General features: G+C 60.2%; 1 protein-coding gene across 3 annotated transcripts in view; it reads left to right on the top strand.

Moving 5' to 3' along the window:
- Positions 1 to 26,727, top strand: part of PTPRN2 (protein tyrosine phosphatase receptor type N2) — a 688,130-nt gene that overhangs the window by 592,622 nt on the left and 68,781 nt on the right. For all 3 annotated transcript variants that reach the window (XM_059172404.1, XM_059172405.1, XM_059172403.1), the window contains one exon: positions 17,679 to 17,873. In XM_059172404.1, the coding sequence (XP_059028387.1) occupies positions 17,679 to 17,873 (195 nt within the window). The remainder of the gene's footprint in view (positions 1 to 17,678; positions 17,874 to 26,727) is intronic.

The raw sequence follows: 26,727 nt of genomic DNA, 5'->3' as shown, positions 1-26,727 counted from the left end.
AGCGCAGGACAGGCATCTCCTGGCTCAGGAGCCCTGCAGAGGGCTCTGCGGAGGGCCGTGATTAGGTGGTCGGAACAATCCCGACCTCTCTCTGCGAGTCTCTGCGTGTGTCGCCTCCTTTCCCTGCGGCATTGGTCACCGTGGAGCAGGAGTCCGGTGCTCGCTGTGCCACTCCCCCGAACCTACACGAGGGCACAGACTCCACAGAATTTCCAGAAGCCTCTTGCGATGGGTTATTTCCCCACGCCCGCACACTCCCTGAGGGAACCAGACCCCGAGGGGAGCACGCCCCTGGGCGCGGTGGGCATCCCACACACGGCCATGATCAGCGAGGGACCCCACGTTAGATGCCAGGTGGCTGCTCTCCGTGGGGCTCCCTCCACTCCGGCCGGCAGCTATGGCCCAGCTTCTCCCCACCAGGCCACGGGGGACCCCGCCCCTCGCAGAGGAGGGCGTCTGTCGCGAGCTTGTTCTCCGGGGCCTCAAGTTCAGGGACCCTCTTTCTCGAAGGCAGTTTGATCTTTTGTAACTGGTACACTCGTTAGAGAAGCGTTTTCCGTTCTAGGTGGAAAACAGGGGGTCTCCTGAGGTTTCCCTGACCCCACCTCGAGCTCCTAGAATAGCCTGTTTCCGACAGCTAGGTATCAGTCAGAGACAACGGGCTTTCTTGGCTTTACACCTAAAGCTTCAGGTCAAAGTAACTTTGGTGTGACGCCCCAGCAAGTGAAATCTACCCTGCTTCATAGAAGGAAAACCTCCCTCGAGCATTCCTGAAGAACTTGGGTTTTTCTCCCAACCCAGTCAAGCCTGAGAATGGGGATTTTGCTAATTTTGCCTTTCAGGAAGTCGCAGCTGGCACCTGAAGCCTTTCGACACTGAGCTGATGTCTCATCCGGTCGAGGGGCGGCCTTGTCCTGGGGTCCTGAGCTCCACGACCCCAGAAGAAGGCCCAGGCCTCGCTGTGAATTAAGTCAATGCTTCTCCGCGCAGCTGCCTGAGACCCGGAGGCGAGCTTGCAGACTTCGTCCTGCCGCGAGGAACGCGTCCGCCCCGCGCATTCCGAGAACCTGTGTGTGTGGGCGTGTGCCTGCAGGTTCCAGGGATCGATGTTAGGGCCGCGAGCGCCGCTGAATCTTCCGGATTCCTTTCCACCCTGGGTCTGAGTGCCGTCCTGTGAAGTGTGAATCTGTAGTGTGTTTTTCTCATAAATCTTACATTTTCCAGCCTGCAGGTTCCCGCTGCCGTGGCTGTGTGCCCACTCTCCAGTTTCTGTGCAACACAGCTCCTCCAAAATAGCTCCTAAGATTTGGAAATAAATGGAGAGGAGGCGGAAGGCTGGAAAGATTGCCAAAAACATATCTAAACACAAAACTGAGACATGTCGTTGTCCCAATATAGCAAGCCATCTCCCCTGATCAAACGATAATAATCAGATTAGGCTTAATTAGAAATAGCCGAGCGCTCACTGAGCTACGGGGAAGACAAAAGCTTGGAGGGGCTGGTGCGAGGGGTCCCGGCGCCGGGAGGCTGGGTCTTGTCTGTGTGTCTCTGTTGCTGGGTTTCTATCGGACATTCGGTGGGTCTGGAGTTCACTGGAATAAGTGTTTGTTAAGGAAAGACGGGAGGGAGAGGGTGCCGGCTTCACCTCTCCTGTGTCAGGCCACTTGCCGCCGAGGGGGTCCCGTTGTCCATGAGGGCCAACAGAAGAGGAGGCACCCCCGAGGGGACGGTGCATGTCCTGGCGGGGCTGCCGCGGAAGGGCCCGCCTCGGGGGTGGTTCGCGCAAGTGGGAGATTCTGTTTCAGTCCAGGTGTGTTCAGGTGGCAGAGGCCAAGGGAGGGCCCTGCACACGCAGGAGGCTCTCTGGGTCCCGTCTTCCGCTCCCAGGCCAGCCCCCCTCCGGTGCCCGCCAGGGCCCCAGGGGCACTCTGCAAGCCACACTGGACCCCAGCTTACCCCATGCGGCCACGTGGGGAAAGTGAGCATCAGGTCAGCCTGACTTGTCCCAGTCCCAGGGCGGGCGCAGAGCTGAGTTAGGGCGACTTAGCGGCATTTAGGCCCCTCCAGTGCGCTCTTCCCGACGCACAGAGGAAGCCAGAGGGCCCAGAGCACCCACACACAGGACAGGGGACCTCCTTGGAGCCCCAGACCTGGTGGAGCCCCTCTGCCTTTCTCTTTGCGGTGTAAGGTGCCGTGGCGGCGTCGGGGTTGGTCAGATTCACTTCTCTGCTCCGTTTCTGACTTCTTGAACACAAGGAGTTTGCATGAAACCACAGGAAGCCTCAGTAAGCAACACAAGACCACACGTGAGGCCGCTGAGGGAGGGCGCCTCGACGGGCTCACGACGGACAGGCCCGGGGGTCCTCTCACGGGGGTGAGAGCCCCCACGAGGACAGGCCCGCGGAGCAGGAGAGGACAGGCGGGGACATCCTCCGTGTGCACACTGGAGGCAGGGGCCGACTCCCGGGCACAGACAGGGCCCCCAAGCCAAGAGGTCCTGCTGGGGACTAGGTCATTCCTCCCCCGGCAACTCCCCTGTGCTGAGGGCAGCGGCGGGGGAGCCGCGGGCACGCCTGTCCTCCGGCTCTTCCCACTCATGGTGCGCTTCTCAGTTTCAACATTTCTTTCCCAACACTGACACTCGGGGGACAAGGAGACTGTGATACCTCCCTCCCGTCTGGGCCTCGTGCCTCCCTGTGCCCGCCACACAACGGGGATGGAAAGAACTGTGTGCCCTTCACGGGGCTGCTGAAGGTCAGAAAAGGTCACGGAAGTGTAAATGCATCTCAGTTCTAAATCCCATGTGCGACCGTCATTTGTGGCGATCGTGGGGGCTGGTGGGCCTCGAGTCGTCAGAACTGCTTGGTTCTTGCTGCTCCCCTGCCCGCCGCAGTCCGGTGTGTCGCTGGCACGGCTGCTCCCCCCCACAGGCCCCGATTCAGAGAGGGGCACGTCTTGTAAACCAGAACTCGAGACGGACCACCTGTACAGGAAGCACGTAAGTCCAGGGACATCCAGACTTCTGGAAAGTTCAGCACCTCCTCGGGAGGACCACTAGGGTGGGCGCAGGTGTGGAGGGAGCGCCGGGCTTCTGTGGGTGCTGCCAGAGAGCAACAAAGCCGCCCCTCACATCGTCCCCGGAGGGAGGGGGACGCGGATGAAACTGGGGCCCACCTCACGCCCCACACACCGGCCTTGGGGACTTAGTGGAGGGGAGTCATCCCACAGCTGTGTGCCCGGAGACAGGCTGCCCCCCGAGTCTCAGAGGGGCTGTCGAGCTACTCTGAATGAGGGGTGCTGGTGGGAGAGGCTTATGGCGTGAAGGGAAACATGCAGAATGGACTTGGCAGGCGTTAGACCAAAATGGCAGGAGGAGGAAAGGCCCTCGGGGGGTCCCCTCAGGCGCGGGGGCCGGGACCGGGTGCAGGGTCGTTGCACCACGATATACCGACGTACGGCAGGCCCAGAGCTCAGGCTTCCGGCTAGGACAGGCTTCCGCACCGGCTTCCCCCGCTCCCCGTCGGGGAACACAGCCTGCACGTGCCGGGGGAGAGGCCGGGGGGACCCTGTGAGGTCAGGCTCGCCACACGCGGGGATGACACACTCAGCAAGGCCCGGGGTCTGCCTCGGGGTCGGCCTCGTGCATGTCCGCGCTGAGCAGGGCCTGGCAGGTGCGCCCGGGGTGCCGGAGCCCAGGGGGACCCTCCAGTCCGACTCGAGCCCTCGGGGGGCCTTAGGGAGCACGGCCTGAGCTGAACGGCACAGAGGAAGATAGGCAGGACACAAGGGATCAGGGCGGGGAGCAGTAGCCTGAACCTCAGAGCCGCAGAGGACGTGTGTTTGCGAGCCGGGAGGGCTTCGCAAGGAGCAAGTGCACGCTCGGGCTCCAGGGACTCGGGTGTGACAGGGTCCAAGTGTCGAAGGGGGAGCGTTCAAGGTCATGAGAGGAAGAGCCACTTGGCCAGGAGGCCCCCTGCCCCGGAGGCACAAGTCCCGCTGGTTCGGCCGTCTGTCCTGTCCGGGGACAGACTGCATGTCAGCGTCACTCCCGTCCAAGGCCCGAGGTCCCCACTCCCTCCTCCACCCTGGTGCCGCGTGTGGATCCCATGTCCGTGGAGAGTCGCCCTGCAGCTCAGAAGTGGCCAGTGGGCAGCTTTCCAGAAAGCTGATTTCTTCTAATGAAAGAATCATGTTTTCTGTAACAATAAGGATGGCAAAGACCGTTCGTTCACTCACAGCTTCCCCGTAGGACCAGTGTACACCAGTGTGGAGACGGTGCTTGAGACAAACAGGGCCGTGGTGGTCCACAGAGAGCTTAGGGTGACCCAGGAGGGCTTCCTGGAGTAGGTGAGCAAGAGACGCACTCAGGACATGATGTGGTCTGTTGAGTGTCGCAGTCGCGTCTTAGGCAGGGAACAGAAAGGACTTTTCCTCTTGGGTTAGAGAAGCGACCTGATTGGGTTTCTCTTCTCCATCTAATTAGTCATCCCTAAACCCTGTTCCTCAAAATATTTCCATCTCCAGTGGGGTTCTCTGCTTTGGGAGGATTGCTGATAATTAAGGATGGAAACTTGGTAGGTCATTTCTCTATTAGCAAGTACAAGATGTTCACAGTCTCCAGTTAGGAAGGTGACTTGTGAAAAAGATTCACTCCGGATGTTCAAATAAATAGCCAGGATGTGAGGGTACTCGGGCCGCGACACCGGCCACCCTGGTGATCACCAGGGTCGACCCGGCACATGGGGCTACCGAGGCAGGCGTCTGCTTCCTCCCTTTCCGCGCCACATGTGCCCCCGCCAAAGCTGCGCTGGTCGAACAGGACCCCCCCATTCCCGCAGAAGAGGGCCCGGGCCCCAGGCACGCGCGTGCCCGCGCTCAGGGGCCGCCAGACCAGCTCCACACATCACATACGCGAGGACGCCAGGCAGTCAGGCCCAGGACTCCAGACATGCCCAGACGCTGCTGGGCCGTCTGCCTTCCTTAACGAAAGTTTAAGGATTCTTAAACCCGAAGTTTAAAAATAAAGCAAGCAGCAGAATTACGTGTCTGGGTCTACGTTTGTGTGTGTCTCTGCGTATGGTTATTTGGAAAACGGGAAAGGGAAGATTCAGAGATGCTTCCGTGAGCCAGTAAGGCCCAATGCCTTAAGATGCTAATCCCACATCCCACAGGGTGTTTGGAGAACGCGATCGCGACGTACAGCTCTAAGCTGGGGCGGACTCTGGCGTTCGTCGTAGGTCAGCTGAGGAGTTTGGGTGATAAGCATTAGGATTGCTAATGGCAAGGAAATCAGCACCCACGTGCGGCTAGGCTTCGATTCTCTAATGAAACTTCAAAAAAGTCTGGATTTGTTCCATGAAGGAGCGTTTTATCACTTTCGTTTCTTGTGAAGACAACAGAGCAGAAGAGTAACCAGGGAGGCAACACGTGTTCCTGGAAGCGCACCTCTCGTGACCCCGTGCGGAGACCGGGAGTGGGGGACGCGCAGTACGGGCTTGTTTGTAAAACTCAGTGCTCGCTCAGAAGGGACGTTCCGTGCAGTTCTGTGTTTGGGGACTGGGTCCTCCGCCCTGGCGTGCCCGTCCTCTGCCACATTCACGGAGAATGAAAATCCTGAGTCCGGTGGCCCCACACTCTGAAACTGAAACACGAGGGAGACCAGGACCAAACCTCCGACTGTCCTTGGCCGCACGGAGCTGTCGGTCTCCTGACCCCGCACGGCGGCCTCCCTGCCTCTGCATGCGTGGGGCTTCCTGGGCACGCCTTGAGTCTGCAGGGCTCCGATCGACTCCAGGCCGGGAAACCCAGCGAGCCTGGCAGCACCCCAGGCCCCCGCGCCTCAAACCCTCCCAACGTCTCACTTCCCACGGCGCTGGCCCGAGTCACAGGACGGCACCCGGGCTGGACTGAGGCCATTGGAAGCGCAGACTTCCTCCGAAGGTCAACACTGTGCCCTTCCTGGACACGACAGACTCTCAGATACTCTGACGGGGCCTCGAGGCCAGAGCCCTTCACCCTTTCCCGGCAGATGAAAGCCACTGCACCGGAGCTCCTCGGAGCACTCTTGTGGCCTCGGGCCGCTGGGTCGCCGTGCGGGGCAGCTTCAGAGGGAATAATCGGGTGGACCACGTGCAGCCCCCACGCAGAGAGGCAGCTGCGAGGGGCCCTGGCCTGTCCCCACCCCCAGGCCCTGCCCTCTGGCTTAATTAGGTGCCGCCGCAGAGTGGAAGGACCTGAATGCATCTGTGCCCCGGCCGGCCCCTCGCAGCGCTGGGGATGTCCCCTGTGCTAGTCTGCCGCTGAACCTTTGTGCAGACCGCTCGCCCCCACTCGGCTTTATCCTTGCAGATCATTCCCATCTGTCAGCCTGCGCGGACCCCACAGCCTCACCGAGCCTTCCCGCCGAGCCCGGGGGGCCTGAGCTGCCGCCCACACCAGCACCCTTGCATCTGGACGCTCGGTTTTTGCCCTGACGCGGCCCTGCGCGTCCGTGGTCTCCATCACTCGCCATCTCGCTGGGCTTCCTTCCCTGCCGTGGCGCACTGAGACAGGCCTGGTCCCTTCCCTGCCGTGTCCTTCCGTGAACGTGAGGCCCACCCTGGGTCCCCGAAACGCCCGATCTGCTTGATAAACGCGCGGCCCCGGGGCAGGGGACCTTCTGGTGCTCGATGGGTGCACGACACTAAGACATGGGCGTGAGCGGCGCTGGTGAGGGGAGGGTGTACACCGCACCCCAGACCGTCCCCGCTGCCAGCCGGCTCGCGTGCTGCCCCGACGTGATGGCGCCGTGATGACAAACAATCAGAAGGCATTACCTTTTGAGCAAGAGGGAAGTTAGGACCAGGACAGAAGTTTCCTACAGAACACCGCCCTCCCGCTCAGCCTGTGTCAGGCCCGGGTTGCTCTGAAGTTTATTTTTGACGGACTCGGTGACTTTGACTCGTCCGAGTTTGAACCGTGTGTGTGGGGCCGCCCTAGGCCGGCTGCGCTCACAGAGGCGGAGTCCACGGGGCCGGAGCCGCGAACTCGGAAGGCATCGGGGACTTCTCAGGATCGCTTGCGACCACGGCGGGAGGGTGACGGCTGCAGGACCCCGCACGCCTGGGGTTGGTGTCTGTCGTCAGACCTGCCGCGCAGATGCGGACCGGCCCGGCAGCTTGGGGCCCCAACGGCTGCGTGTCCATCCGAGGGGCCTCGTCCACAGCACAGCCCGCTCCGGGTTCCCGTGTGGGCCGTGGTTCCGGAAGCCCACGCCGAGTGCGGGCTGTCGGAGAAGGACGCTTACTGACACGATGTGCTTTCCCTCCTCTGACGAGTTAGATTTGTGTCGGGAGCGGAGCAGAAGGCGAGGGCACCTTTGGTCTTAAAGGAGAGGCAGCCTCAAAGAAGAGTGGGTTTCAGGCACATCACACGCGTGTGGACAGAGTCGCGCGTACTCACTCATGGCCTTCAGAGCCGCCCCTGGGGGGCGTGTGCCACCTGCGGGGGTCCTGAGACGGTAGGAAGCCTCCGGACTCGACAACGGTCTCGAGCTGCCTCCTGCGGCTAGACAGTCCCCAGGCAGAAGGATGACAGATGGAAATGACCTCTGTCCTCGAGTTCGGGAGGCGAGACGTAGTTCTTGTCCTGATGACGGGAGGACAGCACCGGATGGCCGTGCCGTAGCGCCCGCTGTGGGGTTGCGCCAGCGTGCGGGGCAGGGAGAGGGCCAGCAGTTCATTTCTTTCTGACCAGGGGCGACTCGAAGACCCTTCTAGATTCAAAGACTCCGGAAAAGCATTTTCACTTCTATAAGTTAAAATGTGTTTTCGAATTTTATTTTGAGAAAACATCGTGCAAAATGGGGTAAAATTACTCAATATTTCTTGGCAAACGGTGTTTATCATGGAGCTGTTTTGGTCAGGTGATGACTGCTGTGGAACCCAGCACTTACGTAACCCAGCTGCACCCTGGACCAGAGGACATGGTGTGCCGCCCCAGCGGTTATGAGGGTGGCGATGGTGGGGGACGCCGCCAGCGCCCAGGGAATGGGCCAAGCAAGAGCCGTCCTGCCCGGGTTCTGGAGCTTGGGTTGGGATTTGCCCCGGAGAAACGTCCCTTCCGTGTGGCATGGTGTGCTGTGTTGTCCCACGGTCCAAATCACCGAGAAGTCTGGTGGAGGTGGGGAGGGGGTGTCCCGAGATGGGCAGCGGTGGCCACACGTCAGAAGGCTGGTCACGTAGCATAGCTGTGAACTGGGCCCTCCATCCAGGGAGCAGGTGCGGCTCTGACCCAGACGAGGGATGAGCCGCCCAGGGTGCCTGCTATGGCTCTGACCCCCGTGGGAGGAGCAGGGAGGATCCTGTTTGTCTCCCAGACTGGCCATGGCCCTGTGTCCCCACAGTGTCTCCCACATGTCTCCAGTGTCCCCCAGTGTCCCCTAGTGGTCCCTAATGTCCCCAGGTCCCCCTGTGTCCCCCTAGTGTCCGCCCATGCCCTGCAGTGTCACCCAGTGCCCTCTGGTGTCCTCCTATTGTCCCCCAAGTGTCCCTTGGTGTCCCCATGTGTCCTCCAGTGCCGCCCAGTGTCCCCCTCTGTCTGCCTGTGTCTTCCCTGGTGTCCTCTGGTGCCTCCCAGCAGATCGTGTCCCCCCAGTGTCCTCCCCGTGTCCCCCTCTGCCCCCCACTGTCACCCCAGTACTCCACAGGGTCCCTCTTCTGCCTGCCAGTGCCCCATGTCCCCCAGTGTCTCCCAGTGCTCCCTGGTGTCCCCATATCCCCCGTGTCTCCCCATGTCCCCCAGTGTCACCACAGTGTCCCCCCAAGGTCCCCCAGTGGTGCTTCAGTGGCTCCCCCGTGTCCCCTATGTGTCTGCTTGGTGCCCCTGAGCATATCCCTCGGTGTCGCCCTCAGTGTCCCCCGTGCATCCCAGTGTCCCCCTGGGGTCCTCTAGTGCTCCCCGGCATCCCCCGTGTCCTGTGATGTTGGGGAGAGTCCTTCTAGCACTCACCGAGCTCAGAGCTCGTTTTCTTCCCACAGTGGTCGTCCTCAGATGGGCTATTTACGGTAAGAGACTTTACGCAAGCTGCGTCCCCGTAAACCTGTCTCCGCGCCCCCGCCTCCCCGGCCCGCCACGTGCAGCAGCCCCTCGCAGGCCCGCTCAGGTCCCCGGGGAGCCTGCCTGGGAACCCCACTGTGGACGGGAGAGGGGAGCAGACACACCATCCTTTCTTGATGCGCCTTTTCTTTTAACGGGACAGTGGAGCCAGGCTGACAGCCTGGGATGTGTTCTCTGCCCTTGTCCCCACACGAGTTCTAAACACTTCACTTAGTCTTAATCCTACTGAGTGAGAGATTTCATCCATCCTGAACACCCCTCATTTTGGTGTTCCTTATCACAAAAGTCACACAGGCTTGATTTAGAGAAAAAAAAAAAATGAGCAAAATAAAAAAGTAAATAAACCGCCTGTCTTCCCGGCCGCGGGCAGAGGGTCTCCGTTAGGATCTCCGGGTGCCCTCCCGGGTCCCCCTGGGCTTGCTTCTGCGTCGGGGGCCCTGCGAGAAGGACCTCCCTGCACCGGGAGCTCCGGGCGGCCCGGGCGCCAGGCGCGCCGCCCGCCAGCCGTCCCGGGGGCCGCCCTCCGGGGGCTTTGTGCTCCATTGTTCGCTCTATCTGTGGGATCGCGCGGTGCCCCGTGAGCCGAGCGGGGTCCCTCCCCGGAGAGGGCCGGCTCCTTTTCAGCCCGCTCAGTGCTTTCTGCGGCCTGGAAAGTAATTGGCTGTGTCCTCCCTCGCAGCCTACCCTAACGAGCCGTCCCCCCGCCCGGCGGCTTTGTGCCCTCCTCTTCAGTTCTGCCCTGTTACCGCAAATCACGCTCTCCAAACAGCCCTAAAACTCCAGCCGCCCTTTGTGGACACACTTGGGCAGCGAGCTGCTTTGTTCCGATTGTTCCTTGAAAGGTACAAAGCGGTTTTTCTTAAGCCTTTGTCGTCTTGGTCTTTCTTTTGGCAGAATTTGGGAATGACAGGTCTTTTCTATCAGAGCGATTCCCACTCTCTGCAATTTTCCCCCATCAGATAAAGATTGGAGAAGTGAGACATTTGCATTATTATGTGTGTGGAGGGATTTCTGCCCCCAGAATCCTATTCAGCTTATTTTCTGCAAATTGTGTTACAAAGAAGTATGGGACCCTCCGGGGCTCTGTGGAGACACCCCAGGGCCTCGGCTTCCAGTAGCAGAGGGCCGGCGGCCTCTCGGGCGGTGGGGGCTGTGGGGTCGGGAGGCGGCAGCGGGCCTGCATCCTGAGAACGTGGGGCTCTCTGGGCTGACCCTGCTCAGAAGGGTCCCGCCCGGGGGCTGGGGAAGGGGGCCAGGGGGGCCCGCATGTGGGGGGCTCTGGACACACTGGAGACAGCCCCGCGCCGCGCAGGGGCTGAGGCTTTGAGTTTCCTTGGAGAGCTGAGGACACCTGGGTGCAGGCACTCGTGCTTCCGCCTTTCCTGACAAACAAAGGCCCCCTCGGGCATCTCAGATCGTGTGACCCAAGCTTCACGGGTCTACTTTGCGTCTACTTTGTGATCAAACCCTTAAATGTCGGGGCCTGAAAACACTGTTGTTTTCCTGTGTAGAAATCCCGTTCTCTGGTTGCTGCGGGAAGGGCGGGGAGAGGCCCCTTCTGAAGACCGTGGTCCAGCGCCACCCTGGCTTCCATGTGGCCGGTGCTGCTGTGGTCCGGCAGGGCCGGCATCCCAGCGCTGGGGCCTGGCCTGGTGTCCTGACTCCGTCCGCCGGCCGTGGAACCGCCCTGCCCGCCCCCGTGCCCGGGCCTGAGGGAGCCCGAAGCCCGGCAGCAGGGACAGGCCAGGGTGGTGCTGGGGGCCTCAGCAGCAGCCGCTTCTAGAACCTGCCTCGCCAGCTCTGCGCGGTCAGGAAATGGAGACCCGGGATGGGTCGAGCCTCTCATCCCATATCATGCAGCTGGCAAGGAGCGGAGCGGGATCCCGACTCCCCGGGCCAGGCCCGCAGCCTTGCTGTCACCTGCCTCCGTCCTGGTCACGTCTGCACGTGGGTCTCTACACAGCCTGGGGGCTGTCTCCTGCCTGCGTTCTCCATCTCCAATGGATTTCTCTTTCCGCTGCAGGATTTTCCCTAAAACGCTAGTGATCTGACCGTGGATGGCTGCTGTGGGAAGGTCTCCCACGAAACTGCGTCACCTTCTCATTGTGCACACACGGTCTCCTCGGGAACGTGAAATGGTCTGCATCTGTTTTCTTCTTCTTTTTAAATAAGAGTGACTTACCACTTATTACATGGCAGGGACAATATTTTCTTTTCTTTTTTTTAAGATTTTATTTATTTGACAGACAGAGATCACAAGTAGGCAGAGGCCGGCAGAGGGTGGGGAAGCAGGCTCCCCGCTGAGCAGAGAGCCCGATGTGGGGCTCGATCCCAGGACCCTGAGATCATGACCTGAGGCTTTAACCCGCTGAGCCACCCAGGCGCGCCTGCATCTGTTTTCTCAAGAACTTTTTTTGCACCGTGGCAGGTGGGGGCACAGCAAGAGGGGACAGAGCAGAGATGCGCAGATGGGTGGACCCCCCAGAAAGACCTGGAACCCATCTCCAGAGCTGGATAGCCTGGAACTATGGAGCAGCACATTCCCAAAATAAGTGACTGACCCTTTCGCTCTCTGGAAAACCATTCTCTCATTCACGCCCGCACTGGCGTTTTCTTCCTCATTTGATGAGCAAAGAAAAGCGATTTGGTGAAGCTCCCAGGGGAGGTGAGTCGTGAGCCCGTCGTGAGCTCTCTGTCCCGCAGCAGGTGCGCGTGGGACACGGTCCCGAGTAGGTGTGGCTCTCGGGTGCTCGGCACCTTGCGGCAGCATGACTGGGCCCAGGGCGGCCGACTGGGAGCCGTCTGAAGGGGGTCGCGTGACTTGCTGGCTGACCCCACGCGTGGGTCTGTGACTCGGAGCCGTTTGACGAGACCTGTCTTTCTCCTCCTTCATAATTAACTGCTTCTCGGTGGTTGAATCCCATGAGTCACGACACGAAGATGGTAATTGTCTTATAAACTCGAAGCGGTCAAGCCGAATGCCATTTTCATTAACGTGGTGCTACCCTGACCATGATTTAAAAACTGAAGTGGATTTAGTCTGGGTTTTAAACGTGGGAAGATTGTTGGTGTTTCACGAGGGGCTGGGAGGCTCGGCACTTCCTTTTCCAGCCAAGGGAAGTACATTTGGGAAAAGTCTGCGGTGCTCAGCACACGGTGTGCCCTGCACAGGCCGTGCCGGGGTCCCCGCGGAGCGCTGGCCTGGAGGGCGAGGGCTGTCGTGATCTTCCCGGTTCCCGCCCTGGGGGCGAACACCCACGATGGGCCTGCCTCTCCTTTCACGGCATCCATAGCCCAACCGCAGGGACCTGCCTCACGGGTATTGGGGATCCCCGTTGTGCTTGCTGCCGGGATGACAAATCAGAGGCACTCGGGTGGCCCTGGGCCAGCCTCCAGGTTTCTTCCGGAGCTTGTCTGCGTTCTCTGTTGAGCGGTGCCCGTCCTCTCTTGCTCAAGTGAAACCGCCCTGTGGATGGCCATGGCCCTGTATGTCAGACTGTCGCTTGGTGACGCGGCGCTTGTCGCGGCCGACCGAGTCTCTGCTCTGTCCTACACGGGCCCCCCGCAAGCCTGACGGTAAATGCGGGGCAGGGAGAGCGGGGAGCGCTGGGGCCCGATAGCATTTCTGGGTAACGGAAACTAATGCTGCAAACTTCAAATTACATTTTAAATAATGTTTATGCCCAACCCATCGCTGCCCCATCACAGCCTGTGGGTCCGAGAAGTCACCCCTCCACGTGTCTCTGTGTGACCTGCAGCTGCCTCTCCAGGTGCCGATGAGACTTTGACGGGAAGAGTGTGGCGTTGCCTACAGGCCAGTGGAACTTTCTGGTCTGAAGGGAGGGCAGAACCTCTCCCTCTCCCCAGGCAGCTCTGCTGAGAGAATCGCATTTGCACAGTGCAGGACCCTATGCCTGACCCCGACCTGACCCTGACCCTGCACCAGACTCAACCCTGCACCTGAGCCTGTGCCTGACCCTGGCCTGACCCTGACCCTGCACCAGACCCTGACTTACACCTGACCCAGCACCTGATCCTGAGCCTGAACCAGACCCTGTGCCTGAGCCTGACAGAGAGCCTGGCCCTGCCCTAGACCCTGGGCCTGGGCCTGGCTCTGACCCTGACCCTGACCCTGAGTCTGCACTTGAGCCTGACCCTGCACCAGACCCAACCCTACACCTCATCCTGAGCCTGACCTTGACCTGACCCTGTGCCTGACCCTGACCCTCACCTTGACCCTGCTCCTGAGTCTGCACCTGACCCTGCTCTTGACCCTGAGCCTGTGCCTGACTCTGACCCTGACCTTGACCCTGACCTGACTCAACTGAGTCAGGCTCCGGTCTGCATTTTGTCTTTTAAAAAGAAATTCGATTATCTTCAGGAAACTTTAATTTTTTAATGTAATAGTACAGAGACTGGTCAGAATACAGAATTTCTACTGTTCCTTTACAAACTGTAATCAACCAAAAGCAGTAACTAAGGGGCCTCTGGTGATTCCCTCAGAGAGGGCAGCGGGCAGAGAGGCGGGTGCTGTCTCCACCACCAGGGTGCGGGTGCTGTCTCCACCACCAGGGTCCCCCAGAGGCAGCGGGCCTGGCATGTGTCCCCTCCTGGCGGACGTTTCCGCGAGGAGCCTCTGGCTTTGTCCCAGATGGACGGGCATGGCCTTGTTGTGTCAGCCCGGAGGGACACCCCAGAGGCCGGGGCTTGCCCCCAACAGTCCGCGGAGCGGGGCAGGCACTCGCAGCGCACTCTCTCACTGCGCGCAGGTGGTGGTGATGAGGCCCTGCAGCAGCCCTGGAATGCAGGGACCGGCCGCTGCTCCTCGCCTCGCCTCGGATTCTGAGGACAAGGCGGCAGAAGGCCCACGGTCAGAGGAGGGCTGCTCCTCCTTCGCCGGGCAGAGCTCAGACCCCAGCCTCACAGGAGCGGAGATGGCGGCTGGTCCTGTAGGAACCTCTGTCGCCAGAGCTCGCGCCTCGGCAAGGGCCGGGCTGCCAGGAGACCCAAACAGCGGGTGGAATTCTCTTCAGACACGTGGGAAGCCTGTGGGACCGGGCGGGCTGTGCACCTCAGCTTCCCTCGGGGCCTCGGCTGTGCAGAAAGCCACACCACTGGCCGCACGGCCGAACAGACAGACAGACCCGCTCGCTCTTCTCCGCGTGCTCCCTGGAGAGCCGACAGCAGCCGGAGAGTGATGGTACCAGGCGCCGCATAGTTTGAAACGTGCACCGACAAGGGCCGATCTTCTCCATCGCTCCTGCCGCTAACGCCGTCCACCTGCAAGCTTTAGCCTCTCCGGACGACCCTGGCGGACCTGTAGGGCCTCATCCCGGAAGCCCCCGCCCACCAGCCCCCTTCCCTAAAACACCTGACAGACCTCATGGGCGCTCTGGGCTGGGCCACACGTGCGGGGAGCTCAGGGCCTGCTGGTCCTACTCCGCGGACCTGGCTGGCACCTGGGAATGGTATGCGCGCACAGCGAGAGCTGAGTAAGTTAATCGTCGCTGATCACAGGCCAGGTCGTGCTGAAGGTGAGCACGTGATTGTACTTAGTCCCCCAGAACCACGGGCTTGCTTGCACGGAGGAGGAACCCGGGACTCAGACAGGCTGGGGGTTTGCCCGAGGTCACACAGCCGTAGGTGCTGAAGCCAGGACCGGAATCGGAGTTAGGCATTGTCACTCAGGTGCCCCAAACAGGGGACTGACTACCTGGAAGCCAGGGAGAAGGGTCAAAGGCAGAGCTGTTCCGGCATCGGTCTCCTGAGCCCCGGGTTCTGGGTGAGTCTCTGTTGGGACAGCAGAGCTGTGCACGTCTCCCTCCGTCCGGCCCCTCCCGGCCCTTGGAAAGCCCAGCACAGCATGCCGGCTGGGAAGGCCAGGGGGCACAGCTGCCGGCGGCCACCCACGTGGGGTCGGGGGGCTCACAGGCCTCCAGGGCACAGCGACCTCAAACCCAAGAACCCACTTCCACCCCAGCCCTCTGGTCAGGAGCCCGTCATTACCTCGACACTCCCTGTCTCAGCGGCTCCTGCGTTCATCATGCAGGAACAGGACAGCAGTCCGTCCGACGGCAAGACGGCCCGAGCAGGTGACCCCCGCTTTACCTGCACGTAAGGACATGACGGAAGAGGCCTCCTCGGTGCGGGAATGCTCCAGCTCTCCCCTCTGGGCCACACCAGGGCGACTGCCACACTTTAGGGGGCCGCTCTCCAAACAGGGTGTCCAGTGGGGGCAGGAGGGCTGCACTGCCATTGCAAGCAGGCTGGAGAGCGTTTCTGCTCGGAAGCTTCCTTCTGCTTTTAAGAATTTTGTTCTTTAAAGACCTGCAAAGAGCGCCAGCCCTGAGTAATACTGCGGAGTGCTCGGCCCGCGGTCGCAGCCCCATGGGACCGTGTGGGACGCCCAGTGCCCAAAGTCACCGGTCAGACCGGCAGGCCTGTGGGGACGACCTGCTGCCTCTTGAGCTCCAAAATTCTGCACTTTCTTCAGAAATACCTTGGAACTTGCCGAGCCCCTGAGCGTTTGTTTCAGCTTAGAGAATTGTTTTGATTTTGGGGGCTAACATCTACTGATGGATGTCCGAAGACTTTCTCTGCAGCGGGCACCACACGGCGTCCTCTGGCAACGAGGCCGGCGCCTTTTTCCATTTTTCAAGTGGAAACACTGGGGCTCCGAGACCTCGCGTGAGGGAGGAACAGGAATCGGGGGCTGGGCCTCCTCCGTCTCCCCGCATGGTTGCAGGGTGGTCACCTAGCTGGTGTGACCCTACCTGGTGTGACGTTGGCTTCTCAGTGACCAAATCTCAGCCCTCCCGAACCTTCCTCACCAAGGGCACTCCTTCCGGAAGGGCACATCTGAACCCCTGGGCCGACCCTGGGTCGTGTTTGTGCTTCGGGTGGAGCTGGTGAATCTTGCAGCTGGACAGGTGAAACCATAGCATTTACCGAAGAAACGCCATTGGTATGATTTCTGCAAAATCAAGTAACATCCCGCGAGCAGCCGGGGCGAAGATGTGGTCCTGGTACCACCTTCCTGTTGGAGTGGCCCACTGTGTCTGGGTTGCTTGGTTTGTGTGTGTGTGTTTGTTTTTAAGGTTCTGAGGGAACCTGGCTTGGTTTTTTAAACAAACTCATCGTGTGAACACCAGGCATGAGCCGGCAAACCCTGAGGGCAGAGGGGGCCCAGGGGAAGTGCGCTTTCCTTCCTGGCTCTTCCGTTCCGGGGCACGGCGGCCCTTGGTGTGAAGGTCACCCGTCCCTTCGGGGTGCCCACAGCCCTGCTCCGTAAGACCCACTGCTCTGGCGGGCGGAGGGGTCCCTCCACGTACCTGTGCCGGGTGGCACGCACCATGTGGCTCCGGGCGCCCAAGCCGTGCCTCCCAGGGGAGCTGCGCTGGGCAGGCGGGGGCTCTCTTCGCTGTGGTGGCTGTGGCCACGGGAAGGTCTTGAACGGCAAGGGCATGAAGCCCGCGTGAGGGATAAGGAACAAGTGTAGGGGTTCTGGGGGCTTTAGCCAGGCCCTGGGGCACATTGAGCTCGTGGGGGCAGCAGGGTGCGACCCCCCACCGGGCGCCACCACGGGAAGGGAGAAGCACCCCGGAGCCGTGCGGCTGTCCAGCGCCGTGCCCCGTGAGTGCATTTGTAACTCCTCTCTCGGCTCAGATTCTCTTACAGAGTTTCTCTTGATATCATTTTAGTTCGGTGGCTCAGGTTACCGTGGTCGTTTCGGGGGCAAAAGGCTGGGATTCATCTGACAAGATGCAGGTATTTTGCTAGTGAGATGTTGGGGGGGGGGGTCCTGGCCGGCTCCCTGGTGACAGCCAGGAGCTAGTGTGCGCGCCCCCCCCAGAGTCCCCTGCTTCTGAGAGCCGTCCCCAGCTGTGTGTTCAGACCCCGCCCTGCCTGGGGTCACCTGGGACCCCGTGGGGACCTGACAGCAGCTCTCTTCAGCCGTCATACCCAGGTTCTCCTTTTAATTTGGAGACTTGGTTTTTGCAGGTCTGGGCAGAGAAGCAAACCTCTTCCATTAAACCACAAACTTTCCTTTTTACATGTGTTTTTTTTTTAATTATTTTTATTAACATATAATGTATTATTAGCCCCGGGGGCACAGGTCTGTGAATCATCAGGTTTACACACTTCACAGCACACACCCTCCCCGATGTCCATCCCCCGCCTTCCTCTGTCATTCCAAGATAACCCATCACCACAGCAGGCCCAGTGTCCTCTTGTCTGCCTGTACGTGTGTGTGTCTGTGTACATGGGTATCTGTGTGTGTCTGTGTGTGTTCGAGATCCGTATAGGTGTGGGAGATCTGTTGTATTGCGTATGTGTGTATACACACGTGTGCATCTCTGTGTGTGGCCGGGTGTACATCCGTGCACCTGTGTGATATCTGCATGTGTATGTGTGTCGTGTGTCCTTCTATGTGTGGGATATCTGTATGTGTGTGCATCCGTGTGCACATGCATGGCCACAGGGCAGACCCCCGTCTGCCCGTGGGCTCTCGGGTCGGGCAGGGCTGGGGGTGAGACCGCGGGCCATGAGGGCACCCTTAACCCACCGTCGCTGTCTCCTAGGAGCTGTGTCGGCAGCGCATGGCCGTGCGCACGTCAGAGCGCCCAGAGGCCCCGCATGCGTCCCGCGTCAACAGCGTCTCCTCGCAGTTCAGCGACGGGCCGATGCCCAGCCCGTCCGCACGGAGCAGCACGTCGTCCTGGTCTGAGGAGCCCGTGCAGTCCAACATGGACATCTCCACCGGCCACATGGTCCTGGTAAGGCTCGCGGCCCTCGCCGTCTGGAATCGCCATTCAGACCATGTGGTCTGGGGCAGGGGGAGAAGGTGCAGGGCAGGAATGGGGAGCTCACGGTGCCGCTCCTGCCACATACACGTCCCCTGCTTCCTGCCATACACCGAGCCTACATACAGTGCGCTGGCCACCGCGGTGAGCCGGTCAGACAGCCGGGAGGTTGGTTAAAAGCCCAGGGTGTCAGGGCACCCCTGACTCCGTCCCCCGCTTTAAGTGCAGTGAGTGTGGGCACACACACACAGGCCAGATCATGCGTGGGATTCGGCCCTGGGCGCTGTTCTCAGTGGAGGAATGCACATCCGTGAGCGCCTACTGTATGCACTGCTGTCGCTGAGCCTCCGACCAAGAGACGATCGTGGAGTCCTCCCCTCCTTGCGGCTCGCCAGGCGGGGTTTGGGGAGACAACTGTCCCTCACTTGCTGCTGCTACTTAACAGTGGCCGGGCGCAGTGGGGGGCCAGAGCCCTTGTGTGGGGGCCGTGCTGTCCATATTCCTCCTGCCCGTCTGGCTCCCTGTCCTGTCCCTCCCCAAACCCTCAGAGGGCCACGCATGGAGAGGCAGATGCTGCCCGCGAAGGGGGCTTGATGTCTGACCGTCACCTAGAGAGACATTCACAATTCTGCTGGCTTTACCGACTCTCCTGAGGCAGAACACCACGCTCCCGGACCCTCAGGCCTCTCGTGCCCCCGTCTCGTGCCTGCAGAGCTGCCGCAGCAGGCCGTTGGCCGTAACACTCCTCCCAGAGACCAAACATTCAGGGACAGCTGGCACAGCCGTCTCATGGCCCGTGATGCGGTGGCAACACTCCGGACCAGGCAGACCGTCTTTGCGGTCCAGTGCGTCCCAAGCATCCAGACGGGCCCTGAACATCATGTTTGTGATCTTTAAACATGTATTATTTGTGGTAAGTTTCCTTATATGTTTCTGTACCAACGACATATGCTGGCGACCTTGGACCACAGCCCCGGCGGCCTGGTCCAGTTAGAACGCGGCCACTGCGAACTGGGGCTTCACAGCAGACTCGGGCTTCCCCGGCCCTGGAAGTCGAGGAGCCGCAGCGTGGCTGTCTGCTGAGGCCCCTTCCCTGTTCCGAGCTCGCACCATCTCGCCACGTCCGCCGGCCCCGTCCCCCGTTCCCGCGCCACCGCCGCCAGGGGCCTCCATCTCGCCCTGCCCCCACCTCTGCTCTAGCAGCCCCAGCCTGTGGGGGGACACGGTCCGCGCACAGTCGGCCCGCGTGGCGTGGCCAAGGGAAGATGACCGGCAGGGAAGATGACGGCCGGGTGACCACTCGCCCGACCCTCCCCGAGGAAACGTTCGTGTTTGTCCGACAGCTACGTTGTGATCTCCCGGAACTACACGCCACAGACTCGGAGACCGTCAGGTGAATTCCGCCGGGGCCCGACCGATCCCCGGCACCGGCTGCTCCACGGGTGTCCCGCAGATGTGACCTTGCAACTCACGGTGTGACGGAACCCACGGCTGTTCACCTCTGGACGACAGGGTGGGAGCAGGCGGCACCCCACGGAGTCGGGAGGGAGTTGGCCGAGTTTCCCGGGAACCATACTCGTCGCTAAACCCCGGGGCCGGCGTGCGAGATGGGAACGCCGTCTCTGGCCGAGGACGGAGAGCGTGTTTGGAGCAAACAGTGGCCTGGGAAGTTAAAGCGCCAAATGTGGACCCCTCGGGCCAGAGCCCTGTCAGCAGCCGCCCACCCAGCGGTGGGGCTGACCCTGAGAGGAGCAGACCTGGGGACGGGGCTCCCGGAGAAGCGGGTTGACCTAGGGCCAGGCTCCCTTAGGGAAGGGGCCCTCACACCCCAGCGTCTCGGGTCTGGTCACTTCCTGCTGTAGAATCCAGGCTGCCTGGGCAAGGTGCAGTGATCTCCTGCCTGGACGCCGCAGGAATAGAATTCTGGGGTTTAACACTGCATCCAGCGAGCAAAAGGACCCTCAGAGAGGAGACTGCTGGCCGCGGGCTCTGCATGGAAGCACGGAGGTCAAGGGCTGACGGGTCGGGAGACGGGTCGCAGCCACTACTCCGTGATGACAGCACTGAGGGCACTACCTGCTCATCCCTGGGCAGCTGTCATGGCGTAGAAGCTGAGCCCCATGTGCCCGACGGGAAGGACTAACACCCCTGGCCAAGGGGTCCGGGGTGGGTGGGTGACCCGCCGAGAAGTGAGTCAGGGAGCATGCGTTGATCGAGGCCTGGAGACTCCACGGGGTTGAGACGGGAGAGGAGGGGCTGGGGCAGGGAATGGCGAAGGAATTCTCTGGTCCCTCTCGGGAGCTGGTTTCCTGTGCAAGCCCGGGGCCTTGGAGCCGCCCTGCTGGGGCACCAGAGGTTGCTCGAGAATGGGGTCCCGGCAGGCCAGGTTCATGGACCCCAGCCTTCGGCGAGTGGAGGGGGCGGCAGTGGATCTGGTCTGGACGTAGTCTTGGGGCCATGGGGGGCGCAGGGTCCAGTGGAGGGGGACGCCGTGCGTTTGCAGGAGGCAGGGACAGCTGGGAATGGGGCCGTGAGGCAGGAGGCCCCTGGCAGGTCTCTGAAGAACTGTCTGCAAGGGAGCGTGGAGCACTGAGTCGGGGCTGAGAGCAGAGCGCCGGAGAACACAGCCCCGTGAAGCCGACCTTACGAAGCCTTTACAAACGTCCCACCTTGAGTACGTGAGGGACAAGATCAAGAACCCCCTTTGCGTGTCGTTTTTAAGACGTCTGTCCCATAGCCCGTCTGTCCTCAGAAGTGGAGCCTGGCTGGTCTGTAGATGCCGAGAGCCGGAGCCCGCCCTGAGAGTCATCGAGGGCCAGGAGCCTGCCCCGAGGCCGGTGTGCAAGCGCGGCACACGGACGAGCCGTGAACAGCCGCGAGGGCGCGTCCGCCGTGTCCGCAGTACGGACCCTCCCTTCTCCCCTGACGAGAAGCCGGGGTGCCGGGGCACAGCCGGCTTCATGCTTTCTGCGTTGTGGAGTAAGGGAGAGGGAAGCTGGCTGAGGAAACAGCGCTGAGCCCCGTCAAAGGCAAGGACTGTGAGGCTTGCACCCCCGTTACCCTCGGAGACAAGAGGCCGCTTGCGTAACGGCCACTGCCCGGAAGCCATGCAGGGGCAAGTGATGCGTGCCCGTGTCACAGATGGAGACCACAGGACCGAGTGCTGCTACGTGGAAGTGAATCTCCCAACATCGGGAAGGACGAAAGGCTTCACGTCATCAAGAACGGGAGAACCAGCTGCAGCAGGAGGTTTGGCGACCGAGGGCTGCAGAAAGCCTACGAGGGGTGCAGAACATCGTGTCCACCGTGGGGATGGCCCAGGGGCTGGCAGAGCTCCTCCGCGCCCTCCTTGCCACCAGTAACCCCGTCCTGCGTGCCCCACATTTGTTCCGGAGCCTCGATGGCCAACATTTACACCTTGAGTGGTAGCTCCTCTGGCCATTCCTGTCTGACCGGCCTCCGCAGCTTCACACTCCTTCGTGTTGTCGATGGCGCAAGTCACTGCTCACCTAGGAAGGCCAGCTGGAGATGCTCGGGTGCTGGACTGGGTGGCAGAGTGGGGCCCATGTGGATGCTGGCCGGCCTTGGGCACCTTCATCCTTAAAACCAGTACATTGTAGTCTTTCTAAAAGGACGTGCTTCTGCGGTGCCCCTTCCCTGGCCCTGCTCTCTAGGCCAGAGCGAGTGCCCACAGCACCCTGGAAGCCATCCTCATGGTGAGGGACGGGCCCCTTCCCCAAAGCCAGCTGGAGACCTTTTGTGACAAATAAGTAACAGCCACTCAGCACCGAACACCGTCCTGCACATGTCCCGGCGTCTGAGAGACGGCTCCACGGGGCACTCGCGGCCGACTCTGCTCGTCTTCGCAAAGCCATGATCTCCTGTTATCCCACGTACAAAAACTTATTTATTTTATACTGCTGAGGGTGATTCAGGCAGTTTTCAAAGTTTGCACTTCAAACAAACAGCACGGTGAGAAGCACTGCAGGCTGCATTCCTAGAAGACCGTAGGTCATGGAAGAGGCCTCTTGTTTATTTGGAGACGCATCAGCAAACTTCCTGTCAAAACACGTGACTCGCGGACAGTCCCACCAGCTCTGTAGAGAAGGGTGCCTGTGTCCCCTACCCTGCCGCCCTGGGTACTGGCCACCCTTCGTTTTTGCTCTGGGATGTAGAAAAGGCTGCTATTATAAGGCAGTTTTAATCTGCATTTCTCTCACTGTGCATGAGATTGGGGAACGTTTCCTGCATTTGGGAACTATTTATTGGTCCTTGCAAGAATGGCCTCAGAAGTGTCCCTCAAGGCCTGCAGGGCTGCCGGCCTCCGAAGCCCACTGAGGACGCGGTCTGCAGGTTTGCATAGCGCGAGCCGTGGATGCCCACGGGAGTGACTGCCCTCGAAACCAGGTTACTCTTGTCTCTCCTCTGTGTGGCCAATGTGACCCCCCGTGAGAGAGACTCTGCTGGCAGCTGACTTGGTCAGAGTTTCAGTAAGAGCAACAGCGAAGAGCCCTCTGCAAGGTCACCCTGGGACCGAGGTCGGCACCAGCAAGTCGGAAGGCAGGCAGGCTCCGCGCCTTAGGACGCGCGTCTCCTGTGCGCGGGAACGGGCCCAGTGCTGTCAGCCGGGCAAGGTGCGCCATTTCAGTTTCCAAAAATAACTTGTCCGGTGACATCAGTGAGAAGAGTGCCCCTGAAAGGCACGGGTGGCTGGCTGCTGTGGGGTCTTTGGGCCTCGGAGGACCCGTTCTGGGGGCGGACAGGGCAGAGATGTAGTTCCTCACCTCCTGGAGGCTGGGGATCTAGGATCCAGGTGTGGGCAGGGCCGGTTCTGCCGAGAGCCGCTGTCGCGGCGTGTGGATGGCCGTCTTCTCCCCGTGTCCACCCACGCTCGTCTCTCTCTGTGTGTCCGTGTCCTGATGTCCCCCCCCTTACCAGGACACCCGTCACATCAGGCCTGGGCCATCCTGGGGGCACCTCACTTCACCTTCACTACTGCCTTGAGGCACCTTCTGCAAGTACGGTCACGCCCTAAGGCCTGGGGGACGGGCTTCTGTGCTAGGAGGAGGCGGGCGCCACAACGAGCCCAGACACGTGCTGCTGCTTGAACTACCCTGTGTCTTCTGCAGCTTGAAGCAGGTGACAGGCCCCAGTCTTTCCCGTCACCGTCGTGTCCCCCGTGCTCTGCAGGGGCTCAACCATCAAGAACGTGCTCGTGCCGGGCTCTGCCTCCCGAGAGCTGTGCCAGGACCAGAAGGAGAGGCTGCCAAACCACTCACGGCTGCTCCTTCCAGGCACGGCTCTGGTTTCCCTTTCTGAGCCGAGCCTCCGGCCCGCCGCTGCCCCTCCGGGAGAAGGCAGCTCTGCAGGCCGCCCGAGGCTCCTTACACAGCTGGGAAGTTGGCGACGCTCATTAGCTTGGTTTTGACACAAGGCAAAGAGTGTTGCTGCTGTTGTTCAGTCTTTGGGGGGGGCACGGATTTACTATATTTTTGGTGGGGAGGTGTGATTTGCTGTGCTATTTTTAAAAATCTGCTTTACTGTTCGGAATGCTAGGGTGATACTAGCACGTGTCCCCCGCCGGTTAGATCTTCTCGTAGTGAGTAAACTGGGGAAAGCAGAGTGAGTCAAGTCAGGGGCCCAGGTGCATCTGTCGAACTAAATCAAGTATCAAACACTAAGCTCGGCAGTTAGTAGGTCTACACGTTAACATTTATGAGGGGAAGAAATCGAAACCGATGCCCCAAACCGGGCCTGGAGTGCGTTCCCTCGCATCCACGTGAACGGGAAGCACTTCCTGCGGGCCCAGCGGCCTCACACCCACCTGACAGGGTGAGCCAAGAAGGGCTGCGCGTCCCTCTGGCCTATTCAGCGCCCCCAGACCTCCGAGGTCGGCAGGCAGTGCGAGGAGGGGCCGGCAGAGCGTCAGTCCACGCCCGGTGGAGCGACGGACTGTGCATGCCCAAGTTACCGTGGAAGATGAACGCTCTCTAAGAAGGAGTTTGGGGCATGGCCCAAAGCCTGTGGTTCCACAGATAACCCGCGCGCAGACAAGCGTCCATTAAGTTCACTCATCTCGTGTCCTTAGCGTTACGTGCGGCTTGTGGACATCACAGGGTCGGACGGAGATTGTCTGAGCCCACGTGAAGCACATGATTGGTGTTTACAATCTCTCTGCAGTGAAGAGGGGCGAACGTCTAGGAAGCACTGAATACGGCCAACTGCCAGATCGTGCTCTGTTGCTGGAAGACGTCCGTCGTGGAAATGTGGGGTGGCGGGGAGACTGAGGAGGGGAGTCGGCCCTGAGGGGTACCAGGCGCAGTGTTAGCCAGGGAGGAGCCGCTGTTTGGGGTGGGCGGCAGACGGAGTGGGCACCGGCACGGCTCCTCGGAGCCCCGAGTCTGGCCCCGGGGCTGGAGTCTGTGGCGGACGAAACAGGGAGTCCGTGTGTAAACCTGGACCACATCCCAGCCAGAGGGAGCCCCCGCATGCGGGCCTGGGCTTGGTCCTGACATGACTGCTGTGGTTTCCTGAAAACAGGAGAAGTGACATTCACTGGTTCACTCCACTTGTGTTCATTGGCTAGGAGGTGAGAGCGACCATGACAAACGGGCCAGGAATGTTCTTTCTCACTCCTCACGCTGGCATCACAGATCTGCCAACGGGCAAAGTCTCGCTGACATTCCTTCGTTCCTTCAAAAGTCCTGCTGTCTTTGATGCCGTAGCTGTTGAGAAGATTGTTTGTGACCAGCCCCGTGGCTGCCTTTGTGGGTCTCCCCACGTTCTTCCTGAACCCTGCACCTCTGTCGTCCCAGATTCTTCCTGCGCCCGCTCTGGGTGCAGACCTACTTTTTTTTCCTTTGGCCCCAGCTTTACTGTACTCCGCCCTCGGAGAATCCCTGCTGTGCATGGGTCCCCAGGAAGGACAGTCACTCACAACTGACGTGGGACGGTCTGTGCTCTCTGCTCTTGGGGAAGCATCCGTCGTGGTGCTCCCATGGCCCTCACGTCTCTTCCACGTGTCTTCACAGGTCTCTTGTCACCCCTCCACCCCCGTTCCAGGGCACTCCCTCGGGTGTGCTGTCCAGTTTGCCTGTTTCTCTTCCGCAGCGTCTAATCGATATGTGACCACCCATCGCACGGGTAACTCCAAGGGGCGTCTTCTTCATTTGTGGTTGATGTCTTTATTCGTTCTTGAATCTGCCTGCCATACTGTTCTCGCCTCTTCAGTCCCCACTGCAGTATCTTCAGTCATTGTAAATCCAGGATTTGATGGTTTCTGTCTAATGCTTCTGTCATCCAGGTTCTTCTGAAGCTGATCCTGATCTTGATGTGTTTGCTGAGTTGTTTAGGGGGCGAGTTTGCTGTCTGCTGTGTTCCATCACGTCCAGCTTTCAGAACTTGGAGGGTGTTTAACTCGAGAGAGGTCCTGGGTCACTTTGCCGCACAGTCTAGGTTCCCATTAAACCAGGACCATCTTTGTATCAGTTCCTCATCTGGAGATTTACAGGCCGCCCACGTACTGTCTAATGTGAGCCTCCGTCTCGTTGAGGCCTGTGGTCCAAAGCCTTCCCATTCTGGATCCATGTGGAAAGAGACATGGTTTCTTGTGGCGTGAGCAAGCCCTTTCCCTGGGAATGAGTTCCTCCCAGGGTCCTGGGACGACGGATGCTTCCCCAAGAGCAGAGAGCACAGACCGTCCCACGTCAGTTGTGAGTGACTGACCTCCTCACCTTCCACCTGGCAGGGTTTCCCCAAGACCCCTCTTGGACAGCAAGAGCAAGACACCCTGGGTCTGAGGGGCTGGAAACTACACGCCCCGCCGTCTCGCAAGGGCTTGAGGGCCTGCAGGTCATGAGCTAACCAGTCCATTCACCACCTCATTCTGGATCTCCGAGGACGTCCCTTCATCTTATGGGGAGCTGACTGTGCCGTTTATGCAGCACTTCTACGTGCTCACGGGGAAGGCTCCTCGGGACACCTCACTCCTCATGCCTCTGGGAACATGAGACTTAAAGCAGGTTAAACGTAGGGAACACAGGGAAAACGCGCAGCCCCGTTTGATTTCGCACCGCCTTGACGGTAGCATCTGAGAGCCAACTTCATGTTCTGCATTATGAGGAAGACATGATGGCAAGCTCTTGTCAAAGAAAGCCTGACGGTGGCCTCATTCGGACTGGTTCCCACGCTTCCCCCACCATCTGCAGGCAAAGGGGTTACGTGCTTCCGGAAGTGTTCCCACACCCGTGCATCCAAACTAAGCCGTCCGTGGGTGTGCACTGCCCAGAGTCTTGAACCCTTGATGCCAACGGATGGTGGCCCTGGAGGTGTTCCAGATGGTACCTTGTTGCGGTGACAATAAAGACAGCTGTGGGCAGGGGTGGCTCCAGGTTCCATGGCTGCACTAACGGGGCCAGGAGAGCGGGTGGTGCGATGTCTGACAGCGCATTCTCACTTCACGCATCAAACCCAAGAACTCATGGGCGTGGGATGCGGGCTGTCCACTGTCGGATCGGCAGTTGAGCTGGAAGATTAAAAATATATTTGATAGTCTTACCTCTAACTTCTCAGCCTAAAAGTGAAGATATTTTCTGATAGATCAACTCACTTCTCTTTGCTACTTTGAGCTCCTTGTTTCAAAGACATCGACGGAAGACTGAAGCCCATCAGCTCCCAGCTGTGGTGGCCGACTGATTGCTGCTGTTCCGTGCTCCACACTGTGTGTCAGCTGTCCTGCTGCCGCCAGGACGCTGTGGGAAAGTCAGGGACACTCGGGCCTCTTCCAGGGGAAAACAAATGCGGGGTCTTCTGTGAGCTGCTGGCATCT

Source organism: Mustela lutreola, chromosome 4 (assembly GCF_030435805.1).
Source record: "Mustela lutreola isolate mMusLut2 chromosome 4, mMusLut2.pri, whole genome shotgun sequence".
Lineage (NCBI taxonomy): Eukaryota > Metazoa > Chordata > Mammalia > Carnivora > Mustelidae > Mustela > Mustela lutreola.
The sequence above is the reverse complement of the archived record's forward strand: the minus strand, read 5'-3'. Positions and strand labels throughout refer to the sequence as shown.